This window comes from Mercenaria mercenaria, chromosome 9 (genome assembly GCF_021730395.1).
Source record: "Mercenaria mercenaria strain notata chromosome 9, MADL_Memer_1, whole genome shotgun sequence".
NCBI classification, from domain to species: Eukaryota; Metazoa; Mollusca; class Bivalvia; order Venerida; family Veneridae; genus Mercenaria; species Mercenaria mercenaria.
Window position 1 is genome coordinate 81,637,969 of NC_069369.1, and position 14,861 is coordinate 81,652,829.

General features: G+C 38.8%; 1 protein-coding gene across 1 annotated transcript in view; it reads left to right on the forward strand.

Moving 5' to 3' along the window:
- LOC123547592 (DNA replication complex GINS protein SLD5-like) overlaps positions 1 to 7,334 on the forward strand; it is a 141,571-nt gene extending 134,237 nt beyond the window's left edge. Inside the window, exon 7 of the mRNA XM_045334819.2 lies at positions 6,936 to 7,334. Coding sequence (XP_045190754.2) covers positions 6,936 to 7,032 — 97 coding nt within the window. The 3' untranslated portion in view covers positions 7,033 to 7,334. The remainder of the gene's footprint in view (positions 1 to 6,935) is intronic.
- Positions 7,335 to 14,861: the final 7,527 nt, after the last annotated feature.

Below are 14,861 nucleotides of genomic sequence, written 5' to 3' on the forward strand. Positions count from 1 at the left end.
AAATTAACATTAGAATAATGTTGCCTTTCCCTTTAATATTTTTAACACATACTCAAGCTATTCTGCAATCTTCAATTACCATTGGAGTCATTAAACACTCCAGTGACAGATCCAGTTTCCTCTGATGTGCCCAGTTTCACTATCCAGCATCAAAATTGCGCACTGTCTCCTGTGACAGCTCTTGTTTGTTCACTTACAATAATTTTTAGGCCTTAATACTCACTAGTATTTATTAATCCCCCGCCGTGGCGGAGGGATTATAGGAATGGTCTGCGTCTGTCCTTCCGTCCGTCCGTCCGTCTGTAACAAAATCGTGTCCGGTCCGTATCTCCTAAACCCCTTGAAGGATTTTCATGAAACTTGGGTCAAATGATCACCTCATCAAGAGGATGTGCAGAACCCATGAGTCAGCCTTGTCGGTTCAAAGTCAAGGTCACAACTCAAGGTCAAAGGTTTGAGCCTGCCATTTTGTGTCCGCTCTATATCTCCTAAACCCCTTCAAGGAATTTTATAAAACTTGGGTCAAATGATCACCTGATCAAGACGATGTGCAGAACCCATGAGTCGGCCATGCCGGCTCAAGGTCAAGGTCACAACTCAAGGTCAAAGGTTTGAGCCTTCCATTTTGTGTCCGCTCTATATCTCTTAAACCCCTTGAAGGATTTTCATCAAACTTGGGTCAAATGATCACATCATCAAGGTGATGTGCAGAACTTATGAGTCAGCCATGTCGGCTCAAGGTCAAGGTCACAACTGAAGGTCAAAGGTTTGAGCCTTCCATTTCGTGTCCGCTCTATATCATGTAAACCTCTTGAAGGAATTTTATAAAACTTGGGTCAAATGATTACCTCATCAGACCGATGTGCAGAAATTATGAGTGAACCATGCCAGCTCAAGGTCAAGGTCACAACTAAGGGTCGAAGGTTTGAGCCTTCCATTTGGTGTCCATTCTGTATCTCCTTAACCCCTTGAAAGATTTTATCAAACTTGGGTCAAATGATCACCTCATCAAGAACTCATGAGTCAGCCATGTCAACTCAAGGTCAAGGTCACAACTGAAGGTCAAAGGTTTCAGCTCTGTATCTCCTAAACCCCTTGAAGGATTTTCATGAAACTTTGGTCAAATGATCACCTCATCAAGACGTTGTGCAGAATTCATGAGTCAGCGATGTCAGTTCAAGGTCAAGGTCACAGCTAAAATCAAAGGTTTACCCTTTCACTATCCATAGCAGTGGCGGGGGATTTAGCTGTCTTTCAGACTGCCTTGTTTCTTTAAGGGCCTAAGTAAACTCCCCAATTTTTCAAACTAACACATACAGGGTGCATTAATAAAGTAGTTACAGTATGTTCTGATAGGCAGTGGGACATTATTTTTTATCTTCCTCCTCCAGTATCCTTAGTACAGCAGACCATAACAGAGAGGTTGAGATGAATCAATATTAACTATGTCATATGATTATCCTACTTTAACTTGAGACTCAAGTCAGTATTTATGTCTCCCCCACTCTGGGGGAGACATATTGTTTTTGCCCTGTCCGTCCGTCCGTACGTCACACTTCATTTCCGAGCAATAACTGGAGAACCATTTGACCTGGAACCTTCAAACTTCATAGGGTTGTAGGGCTGCTGGAGTAGACGACCCCTATTGTTTTTGGGGTCACTCCATCAAAGGTCAAGGCCACAGGGGCCTGAACATTGAAAACCATTTCCGATCAATAACTAGAGAACCACTTGACCCAGAATGTTGAAACTTAATAGGATGATTGGTCATGAAGAGTAGATGACCCCTATTGATTTTGGGGTCACTCGTCAAAGGTCACGGTCACAGGGGCCTGAACATTGAAAACCATTTCCGATCAATAACTAGAGAACCGCTTGACCTAGAATGTTGAAACTTCATAGGATGATTGGTCATGAAGAGTAGATGACCCCTATTGTTTTTGGGGTCACTCCGTCAAAGGTCAAGGTCACAGGGGCCTGAATATTGAAAACCATTTTCGATCAATAACTAGAGAACCGCTTGACCTAGAATGTTGAAACTTAATAGGATGATAGGTCATGAAGAGCAGATGACCCCTATTGATTTTGGAGTCACTCCGTCAAAGGTCAAGGTCACAGGGGCCTGAACATTGAAAACCATTTCCGATCAATAACTAGAGAACCACTTGACCCAGAATGTTGAAACTTCATAGGATGATTGATCATGAAGAGTAGATGACCCCTATTGTTTTTGGGATCACTCCGACAAAGGTCAAGGTCACAGGGGCCTGAACATTGAAAACCATTTCCGATCTATAACTAGAGAACCACTTGACCCAGAATGTTGAAACTTAATAGGATGATTGGTCATGAAGAGTAGATGACCCCTATTGATTTTGGGGCCAAAGGTCAAGGTCACAGGGGCCTGAACATTGAAAACCATTTCCGATCAATAACTAGAGAACCGCTTGACCCAGAATGTTGAAACTTAATAGGATGATAGGTCATGAAGAGCAGATGACCCCTATTGATTTTGGAGTCACTCCGTCAAAGGTCAAGGTCACAGGGGCCTGAACATTGAAAACCATTTCCGATCAATAACTAGAGAACCACTTGACCCAGAATGTTGAAACTTCATAGGATGATTGATCATGAAGAGTAGATGACCCCTATTGTTTTTGGGATCACTCCGACAAAGGTCAAGGTCACAGGGGCCTGAACATTGAAAACCATTTCCGATCTATAACTAGAGAACCACTTGACCCAGAATGTTGAAACTTAATAGGATGATTGGTCATGAAGAGTAGATGACCCCTATTGATTTTGGGGCCAAAGGTCAAGGTCACAGGGGCCTGAACATTGAAAACCATTTCCGATCAATAACTAGAGAACCGCTTGACCCAGAATGTTGAAACTTAATAGGATGATAGGTCATGAAGAGCAGATGACCCCTATTGATTTTGGGGTCACTCCGTCAAAGGTCAAGGTCACAGGGGCCTGAACATTGAAAACCATTTCCGATCAATAACTAGAGAACCACTTGACCCAGAATGTTGAAACTTCATAGGATGATTGATCATGAAGAGTAGATGACCCCTATTGTTTTTGGGATCACTCCGACAAAGGTCAAGGTCACAGGGGCCTGAACATTGAAAACCATTTCCGATCTATAACTAGAGAACCACTTGACCCAGAATGTTGAAACTTAATAGGATGATTGGTCATGAAGAGTAGATGACCCCTATTGATTTTGGGGCCAAAGGTCAAGGTCACAGGGGCCTGAACATTGCAAACCATTTCCGATCAATAACTAGAGAACCGCTTGACCCAGAATGTTGAAACTTCATAGGATGATTGGTCATGAAGAGTAGATGACCCCTATTGATTTTGGGGTCACTTCGTCAAAGGTCAAGGTCACAGGGGCCTGAATATTGAAAACCATTTTCGATCAATAACTAGAGAACCGCTTGACCCAGAATGTTGAAACTTATTAGGATGATTGGTCATGAAGAGTAGATGACCCCTATTGATTTTGGGGTCACTCTGTCAAAGGTCAAGGTCACAGGGGCCTGAACATTGAAAACCATTTTCGATCAATAACTAGAGAACCACTTGACCCAGAATGTTGAAACTTCATAGGATGATTGGTCATGAAGAGTAGATGACCCCTATTGTTTTTGGGGTCACTCCGTCAAAGGTCAAGGTCACAGGGGCCTGAACATTAAAAACCATTTTCAATCAATAACTAGAGAACCACTTGACCCAGAATGTTGAAACTTCATAGGATGATTGGTCATGTAGAGTAGATGATCTATATTGATTTTGGGGTCAGTCTATTAAAGGTCAAGGTCACAGGGGCCTGGTCATGTAAAATCATTTCTGGAGAATAACTTGAGAACCACTTGGCCTAGAATGTTGAAACTTAATAGGATGATTGGACATGCAGAGTAGATGACCCCTATTTATTTTGAGGTCACTTGATCAAAGGTCAGGGTCACAGGAGCCTGAACAGTGACTTGAGAACCACTAGGTCAATAGTGTTGAAATTTAGCGGGATGACTGGACATGCCAAGTAGATGATCCCTATTGCAGCCAACCATCAGTGTCTCTTTGACTTTGCTCCTGACCCCTATTGACTTCTTGCCTATAGGACTTTGCATTGGGGGAGACATGTGCTTTTTTACAAAAGCAATTTCTAGTTTTGGCTTGCTTCTCTGACAAAACCTGAGTGGTACATACAATTACTAAAGTGGTGGCAATGGATGATAGTGTAATTATAAAACTGTCAAAAATTGCTTTTTTGAATATATACATATTTAAATGATGACATAGTGTCAAATATTCATGTTTGAACTATGTCAAATGTACACAAGATTGCACCGTTTAGGGTATACTGGGGGCATGGGACACCCTAAAAACTTTGCCCAACCAAAATCCTGGATTAGCTACTGCTGAATATCTTGGGATTTAAGGGGAAGTAACACCAGACATGTAAGATAACCAAGGGTCTGTTAGACAGACTAGATGACTACTATGTGTGTGCCAGGCATTGAAGTGCCTTTAAATCTATTAATTTATGCATTATTATATCAGGGGAATTTCAAATACCTGAAGACACCTGATCATATGCCATTTTAATTAGCAGTAAATTAAAGTGTACAGGAGCCAAACGGGTAGGGGGCATTTATTGCTTGGCTATAATTCTTTCTATGATAGATATATCTTTTTTGTCAGACCACCATATAGATCAAAGCTAGTTCAGTGCACAAAACACAATACTGCAATTTACACTTTTTTAAATGAGTTCTTCAATGTAGAATTATATAAAATGTAAACTTATTACTAATAGGTTTACTGTAGCATTTAATTTATATAGTACATTTTATTTTGCATTTTACTTAGTTAATTGCCTTATAATTCTGCTTTAATGTTATTTTTGTATTTTCTTTTTTTTTCACTTCAGAAAAGAAATTGTTTAATAAAACTAAAAAAAAATACATAAATATATATGTATGAAAATATGATAAAATCTGCCTTCTTCAGTGGTGCTGTCAAGATGTTGAAAAATAAACAATGCAAGTACACTTTGGTACAAAAAAATCTAAAAACACACCAAACAAAAAAATCTAAGAAAACAGATTATATTTCCATGAACCTTGCCCCTTGTCTGCCTGCCAAATTTTTTATATACCTTGAGGTGCAGTGAATGACAAAATGGTTGTGTGACCTTACTCTTTAAATAATCTTTTGTGTCTCAAATTTATTATCTGATTTTCAATAAGATTGAGCTATTTGTCATTTAACTTGTCAGGTTTAAGATTATGACCACATAGATAGGTATAGGCTGGGCCGATAAGGAGTTATATTACCAAAACCACAACGTACCATTCAAGATTTGTAATCATTCGTAAAGCGCATGATCCGTTAAATTTTGTGAATGAAATTTTAGTTTTTTGAACTGCTGATAAAGCAATATTCGTGTTGCTGTCCATATAATATTATGTCCTTGTCTGCACTGTTTTAGCCTTGAAGTTCTGCAAAAACTAGAATTGATAAATCATTTGATAAGATAACTTATTGAGGAAAAGTAAACAAGTTAAAGTAAAATTAATCGTAATATTTAGTTGCGTCACCAAAACAGGTGTTGCAGTTTCTACGCAATTTAGGCATTCATGCTTTTATTCGTGCGTAATACTTCGTTTTTAAGTTCTGTTTAGTAAAATTGTTAAAGACATTTGTTTCTCATTCCTCATCACCTCAACAAATATTTTTTTCTGTCTTAATATGCATTTCATTTCAAGATTTACACATTGACTTCGGTGCGAAATGGAAAATTGTATGTAACCGTATTTAAATTCTAGTTAGTCACGTGGGCAAAAAAATATTGGTAAATTCGGTGAGTTATCTAGATATGCAGATAAGTTGCAAGTTGATGTTAAATTGCATTGCAAACTTGGTGAATTTAACATTTTGAGACAGTAAATACGAAAATTCCACAGAAATGCGAGAAAAATCATAAAATATACAATTCAGGGAAATGTCAGGCGAGAAAAAAGCAGATCTATTATATATACTTAGCAGTTCATCTTCTGGCATTTGCAGCCTGCCAGTTTAGTTGTTTTCAGGATATAAGCTAGTAAAATATTAGTTTCAGGACATTAAATTCTGAAGCAGAAGTGTCCAAAATGGCACACATAGTGAGACTTGCCCTCTAAAACATATGTACCTTTTATAGCGTGAGACTAGATGTAAACTACGTAAGTGAGAAAGGTGTCTCATAACCATTTACTTTTTCACAAATTTGAGCTGAATCTAGATGGATGGATGACCATTTCCATTTTGACTGACTTTAGTACCTTTGGTTAGATTTTAGACACAACCATCCCAACGGAGTTTCAACTATTGTTTTATTTTACACAACAGTTACTCATTTGTGGGAAGCCTTAGTTATTAACCACTTGAATATAAATGCCGTAAAAGTATTTCAGAAAAGTACCTGGGCCACAATATGAAAATGGCCCTTACATAAAACATGGTCAGAACATGGTTTACATAAAACATAAAATGTCTGTCTTTAAATGATATCACAGAAATATTCGTTCAGTGACCCTTTTCCAAGTATGTTTAGATTATTCCAGTTCGTCAGAAACACGGCATCCGAGGGGTTGTCACTTTTCATAATGTATACAGTATATATATATAGTGGATGCTATAAAAAATCTTCTTGTGAAAGAACACTGGCCCAATTTGAGAATAATTTCACAAATATTTTCCATGCATGACCCTCTATACCAGAATTGTTCAAGCAATTTGTGAAACGAAGGTGAGCGATCTAGGGCTGTCATGGTCCTCTCGGTTCTCCCAAAATGCAAAAGCAGCCTTAAGCTTGTTAATTCTATGTTATATATAAATTACATGTTATTTATGTTTTCCTTTTATGTTTGTTCTATTTTCAGTGAAGAGATTGTTGATTTAGAAAAAGGTGATCAACATATCATGCGATACCGGCCAATGATGTCACTTGTCAATTCTGGGGCAGTTTCTTTGATATGAGTTGACTGGCTACATAGATCTGAAAAAGAAAATTGGAGGATTACACAAACAAATGGAAAGATAAAACCACCTGGGAAGCTGGTACACACATAATGGAAACATTGTTTAGATATGTATGCACCTTGCCAACAGCTGTTCAGGAAATTGCGCAATGTCTGGATCATTTTTAGCAACATTTTAGATGGAAAATAGTTAAAGATGATTCATAGACTTTATCTGGAAAAAGATTTTTCTTGGAAAGGTTGTTTTGTCCTGATAAATTTGTTGTATTATCATTATTACTATTAAAGCAGAACATCTTATATCTGATTATTATTTGTAAAAAGAAATTTGGTTCATGAAATTGTGTCCACAAGAGTTCAATATTCTCTGACAAAGTCAGTGGGGATATAGTTTTGTCATTTTTTGTGTCTGTTTATCTGTTCTTACTTAACAGCTGTATCTTTGAAATCTTTAGTTATGTTTCATGATTCTGCGGGATCCAGCGTTTTGCTTTGAGATAACCGAAATTAAACTTCAAATGATATTTTGTGCAAGTGTTTTCAGGAGTGGACTTGAAAATGTCTAAATGTTAACAAAACAGGTTCTGTAACTGTATATGACTCTGGAAAACTTTTAAAAAATTTCCTCTCGAGAAACTGATGGCATGATTTTAAAACAATTTTACAGCAATGCTCCTTCAAATAATTTTGTTTCATTAACAGACATGGCAGCCATTGGGCAGATATGGCTAAACTTTCTCAGCCCTATTTGAAAATAATTTCACAGCATTGCTCCTTGGTCCAAAATTATTCAGTCCAGCTGGAATGTAAAGTGAGTGATCTAGGGCCATCAAGGCCTTATTGTTATACTAAACACAGATGTTACCATTCATGATTCAGTGTGTCTATATTAAGGGTAAACAGTTGAATGCAAAGTGATGGATTTGGGGACACTATGGCCTCTTCATGTATATTTTTGGCATCTGAATTGTATTTCATACTCTGTTGTTTCTGGAAAGCGTCCGGACACTGTGTTTATCACTAACAGCAAGAAAGGAAGTTTGTTTTGGGTTTAATACTGTTTTTCAACAGTATTTCAGTTATGTAACGGTGGGCAGTTAACCTAACCAGTGTTCCTGGATTCTGTACCTGTACAAACCTGTTCTCCGTAAATAACTGCCAACTGCCCCACATGAATCAGTGGTGGAGGACAATTGATATCAGACAATGTCTCATCAAATGGTCACGGAGAACATACACCCTGGAATCGAACTCACAACCCCGCGATCTGTAGATCGGCGCTCTCCCCACTGAGATAAGCGGGTGGCTAAGAAAGGAGGTAACCAGTGAAAAAGAAAAGAAAGGAAGTAACAAAAGTAATGTTGGATGCCATATTTGATTAGATCACCTCATATATCTGATGTGATTCTATTAACCAACAGAATGGTTACAAATTAGTAGGAGATTAGATAATGGATTATATATGGTATTAAGACTGAAACAAAAATATCTGTTTTGATCCAAAGGTTAATTGAGCTCATTAGTTTTTCAGGTTTTGTTTGTGGAGCCATTCTGAGAAAGAATGGTATTTCCTACAATAAAAATATTGTTACCCATACTGAAATTCCTAGCAGTGTCCCAGTAAATTCCCAGAAAATTATCTTGCCAGATGTATTTTCGGTAGAGGTATAACTGCTTCATTGCAGATTCCTGGCGGCACCTCTAGAAGAAATGTGCTAGAACAAGTGGCATGAATGTTACACTTGTACCAGGTAAATGTATTAAGCTCACCTAGGCTGAGCTTTAGCACTGTGTGAACAATATACCTGTTCTTGTATGAACTCGGTCACAGACTACCTGGTAATGAAATCTTGACTTTAAAAGCTATTTTCCCTATGAAAAAAATGGCTCGAGAGAAACATTTTTTACTTCCTTTAGAAAATATTTTGCTAATAAACGAGCTATCCATAGACTGGGTGCTCCACTATTTTGACAACTAACGAACAAGGTTTAACTTTATGTAACCGAGTTATCCTATTACAATAGCAATGATGACAACTTTCATTCCAAAAAAAAAAAAAGTAGAGCTATTGCACTCGCCCCGGCAGTGGCGGTGCCGTTATAGTTTTTGATAAAGTCAATATCTCTGTTACTTTCAAAGCTATTGACTTGAAACTTAAATAGTCATTCACTATCAAAGTCTACACCAGGAGAAACAATCCCCATAACTCTGATTTGAATTTTGACAGAGTTATGCCCCGTTTTAACTTAGAATTTTGATGCCCCACTTTGAAGAAGGAGGTGTATATTGTTTTGCAGATGTCGGTCGTTCGGTATGTAGACCAATCCGTTTCCAGATGATTACTCAAGAACGCTTTGGCCTAGGATCATGAAAGTTGAGAGGGAGGTTGGTCATCACCAGCAGATGATCCCTATTGATTTTAAGATCAGTAGGTCAAAGGTCAAGGTCACAGTGACCCGAAACAGTTAAACGGTTTCAGGATGATAACTCAGGAACGCTTGGGCCTAGGGTCATGAAAGTTGATAGGAAGGTTGGTCATGACCAGCAGATGACCCCTATTGATTTTGAGATCAGTAGGTCAAAGATCAAGGTGACAGTAACCCTGAACAGTTAAACGGTATTTTGATAACTCAAGAATGCTTGGGCCTAGGATCATGAAAGTTGGGAGGGAGGTTGGTCATAACCAACAGATGACCCCTATTGATTTTGAGATCAGTAGGTGAAAGGTCAAGGTCACAGTGACCAGGAAAAGATAAACCGTTTCCAGACGATAACTCAAGAACGCTTGGGCCTAGGATCAGGAAAGGTGATAGGGAGGTTGGGCATGACCAGCAGATGACCCTTTTGATTTTGAGGTCAGTAGGTCAAGGTCACAGTGACCGGGAACAGTTAAACCGTTTCCAGGCGCTAATTTGAGAACGCTTGGGCCTAGGATCACGAAACTTGATAGGGAAGTTGATCATGATCAGCAGATGACCCCTATTGATTTTGAGATCAGTTGGTCAAAGGTCAAGGTCACAGTGACCCGGAACAGTTAAACGGTTTTCAGGTGATAACTCCAGAACGCTTGGACCTAGGATCATGAAAGTTGATAGGGAGGTTAGTCATGACCAGCAGATGACCACTATTGAGTTTGAGATCAGTAGGCCAAAGGTCAAGGTCACAGTGACTTGGAACAGTTAAACACTTCCCGGAAGATATCTTGAGAACGCTTGGGCCTAGGATCACGAAACTTAATAGGGAAATTGATCCTGACCAGCAGATGACCCATATTGATTTTGAGTTCAGTAGGTCTAAGGTCAAGGTCACATTGACCCAGAACATTAGAACTTTTGTGTACAGTGACCAAATGATTTCTGTTCCTTGTGCAATTACTGAATGCATCAAGGGGGGCGCATTTCGTGTTCTACGAGCTCTTGTTTTGTTAAAGTTTTTGATAAAGTCAAATATCTCTGTTACTGTCAGAGCTTTTGTCTTGACACTTAAAATAGTTATTTACTATCAAAGTCTACACCAGGAGAAACAATCCCCATAACTCTGATTTGAATTTTGACAGAGTTATGCCCCTTTTTATGCCCCCGAAGGGAGGCATATAGTTTTTGAACCGTCTGTCCGCAATTTTCGTGTCTGGTCAATATCTTTGTCATCCATGGATGGATTTTCAAATAACTTGGCATGAATGTGTACCACAGTAAGACGACATGTCGCGCGCAAGACCCAGGTCCGTAGCTCAAAGGTCAAGGTCACACTTAGATGTTAAAGGTCATTTTTCATGATAGTGCATTGATGGGCGTGTCCGGTCCATATCTTTGTCATCCATGGATGGATTTTCAAGTAACTACGCATGAATGTGTGGCACAGTAAGACGACCTGTCATGCGCAAGACCCAGGTCTGTAGCTCAAAGGTCAAGGTCACAATTAGACGTTAAAGGTCATATTTCATGATAGTGCATTGATGGGCGTGTCCAGTCCATATCTTAGTAATTCATGCATGGATTTTAAAATTGTTAGGCATGAATGTGTACCACAGTAAGACGACGTGTCACGCACAAGACCCAGGTCCGTAGCTCAAAAGTCAAGGTCACACTTAGACGTTAAAGGTCATATTTCATGATAGTGCAATGATGGGCATGTCCGGTTCATATCTTTGTCATTCATGCATGGATTTTAAAATAACTACGCATGAATGTGTGGCACAGTAAGACGACGTGTCGCGTGCAAGACCCAGGTCCGTAGGTCAGAGGTCCTAAACTCTAACATCAGCCATAACTATTCATTCAAAGTGCCATCGGGGGCATGTGTCATCCTATGGAGACAGCTCTTGTTAACTTATTTTTTTTGTTAAGGTTTTATAAAGTTTTTACTGGCAAAGCTCTAATTCAGAGTCCAGCATTGAGAAAAGCCCAGTATGATGTCTTACGGACAGCTCTTGTTACCTTAACATCTTCTCCTCTGAAACTACAGGTCAGAATTATACCAGACTTGATCATTAGCATCCTGGCATGGTCCTCTATCAAGTTTGTTCAAATGGTTCACCTTGGCCCCTTTTGGAGGCTGCAAGAGCTAAAAATAGAAAAACCTTTAAAGAACATACTTCTGATGAACTGTTTAATGGATCTTCATCAAACTTGATCTGTAGCATCATTATAATGTCCTCACCCAATTTTGTTCAAATGGGGGCACTTGGCCCCTGTTAAGGCCGCTAGAGCTAAAATTAGAAATACTGTTAAACGCCTTCTTCTCATGAACCACTAAATGGATCTTCATCAAACTTGGTCTGTAGCATCGTTATATGGTCCTCTCCCAGTTTTGTACATATGAGGGCAATTGGCCCCTTTCATAGGCAGCTAGCTAGTCAGAAATACCAGTAAGTGTTCTTCTCATGAACTGCTGGATGGATCTTCATCAAACATGGTTTGTAGCATTATTATAAGGTCCTGTCCCAACTTTGTTCAAATTGGGATGAGTGACTACTTTTCGGGGCTACCAGAGCTATAATTACAAATGTCTTTAAATGATTTCAGTCTTCTTCTCATGAACTGCTTGATGGAACTTCTTTAAACCTGGTCTAGAGGATCATTATAAGGTCCTTTGTCAAAATTGTCCTATTGGGGGCACTTGGCCACTTTTAGGGGTTGCTAGAGCAAAAAATAGAACTACCTTTAAATGACCTCCTTGCAAACCGCTTGATGGATCTTCAAACTTGCCCTGTATCATCATTAGACGGTCCTATCGGGGTCTCCCAGTTTTATTATCCCCCCACCAAAGGTGAAGGGGATATTAGAAATGCTCTCCGTCCGTCCGTCTGTCCGTCCGTGCATCCGCAACGATATTTGTCCGGAGCATAACTCCAAAAGTACTTGAGGGATTTTCTTCAAACTTCATACACTGATAGAACACATTGGGAGGAAGTGCAGTGTGCAAGAACAATAACTCTACCTTGCCTATTTTTTGAGTTATTCCCCTTTATCTTATTTTCTTAAAAAAATTTGTCCGGAGCATAACTCCAAAAGTACTGGAGGGATTTTCTTCAAACTTCATACACTGATAGAACACATTGGGAGGAAGTGCAGTGTGCAAGAACAATAACTCTACCTTGCCTATTTTTTGAGTTATTCCCCTTTATCATATTTTCTTAAAACATTTTGTCCGGAGCATAACCCCAAAAGTACTGGAGGGATTTTCTTCAAACTTCATACACTGATAGAACACATTGGGAGGAAGTGCAGTGTGCAAGAACAATAACTCTACCTTGCCTGTTTTTTGAGTTATTCCCCTTTATCATATTTTCTTAAAGAAATTTGTCCGGAGCATATCTTCTTCATGCATGGAGGGATTTTGATATATCTTGGCACAAATGTTTACCACCACGATGCAGAGTGTCATACGCAAGAACTAGGTCCCTAGGTCTAAGGTCAAGGTCACACTTAGAGGTCAAAGGATACAAGAATAAAAACCTTGTCCGGAGCATTTCTTCTTCATGCATTGAGGGATTTTGATATAACTTGGCACAAATGTTTACCACCACGAGACGGAGTGTCATGCGCAAGATCCAGGTCACTAGGCCTAAGGTCAAGGTCACACTTAGAGGCCAAAGGTCAGATACAAGAATGACTGTCCGAAGCATTTCTTCTTCATGCATGGAGGGATTTTGATGTAACTTGGCACAATTATACACCATCATGAGACGAAGTGTCATGCGCAGTTCCCTTCTTTAGAATTACTTCCCTTTGTTGTTACTTTAAATAGCTTTTATTGTAACTTTTTCATCACTAGTCGTAGGGAAAAATCGAGACCACTTTTCTGTAGTACAACAAACATGCTAAATCCAATTTTGAGGTGTATTTTGACCAGTCTCTTCCTGATAAAGATTTTTGTGTGGACTTGCAATTTTTTTTTTTTTTAAGATTAACTTCCCTTAGTTGTTACTATAAATAACTTATATTGTAACATTTTTATAATTGACCCTAGGGAAAAAACAAGACCACTTTTCTGTGGTACAGCATAGATGTTACTCTCCAGTTTTAGGTGTATTTTATTAATTTTATTATATATAAGGTATCTCTACCTAGTAAGGAGTTTTTTTGTGGACTTTAAAAAACTATTTAGCAGTAAACCACCTCACTACTGACTTATTCTTTCTTCCACATCTTAAAACCCCTGATGCGGACCACATCCTTCAATTATGATATGCCCGGTGGGGGGATTAGCCATGTCTGACATGGCTCTTGTTCTAATGGGGACGGTTGGCCCCTTTTATGGGCTGCTAGGGCTGAAAATACCTTTAATCACTACTTCCCGTGAACCGCTCAATGGAATTTCATCAAACTTGGTCCGTAGTGTAATTATAAGGTCCTCTCCAAAAGTTTTCATTTGTTGGGTGTTTGGCTTCTTTTAGGGGCCACTAGAGTTAAAACTTGAAGTGCCTTTAAATGATTTCTTCTAATGAACTGCTTGATGCATCTTCATCAAACTTGATTTGTCGCATCATTATAAAGTTCTTTAACAAATTTGTTCAGTTGGATTCACTAATAATTAAAATAGCCCCTTTTAGGGATGTTAGAGTTAAAAATAGAAATACTTTCAACTAACTTCTTATTAACTCCCGGATGGATCTTCATCAGACCTTGTCTGGAGCACCATTTTAAGGCCACAAGAGCTTAAAGTAGAAATATCTTTAAAGTACTTCTCATGATCTTCATGAGGTCTTATGTCAAATTTGTTCAGATGGGGGCACTTGGGCTCTTTTAGGGGCCACTAGAGTTAGAAATACCTTTAGGCCTTAAAAAAAATTCTTTGTTTCCAGTAGCGTGCTCAAAAAAATCAGGGTAGGTAGGTCGGAAATTTTTGGGGGGGGATTTTTTTTTTATTAAGAGACTTAGGAAATTATTTTTGTGTCAAAAAATGAATACAAATAAGGGGGTTGTGCCTTTAGAGCATCAGTAAGTTGACTTCTAACATCACAGACCATGTTTAAAGCATAAAAAGTGAAGTTTTGCAACTTTTTGTTAAAAAGTGGAAAAAATTATTCTACAAGACCATAAAAACATTTAGAGTCCGGCTCAAAATTTAGGGTAGGTCGGGATACTGGAAACAAAAATTATTTCTTTTACGCCTTATTGATTTCTGCTGTTAGTTTTGCGTTTTTGGTGTGTTACAGCAAAATATAGATTTTTTTTTCGCTCACCTGAGCACAAAGTGCTCAAAGGTGAGCTTTTGTGATCACTCTGTGTCCGTCGTCCGTCTGTCAGTCGTCGTCGTCCGTCGTCAACAATTTGACTGTTAACACTCTAAAGGTCACAGTTTTGGCCCAATCTTAATGAAAC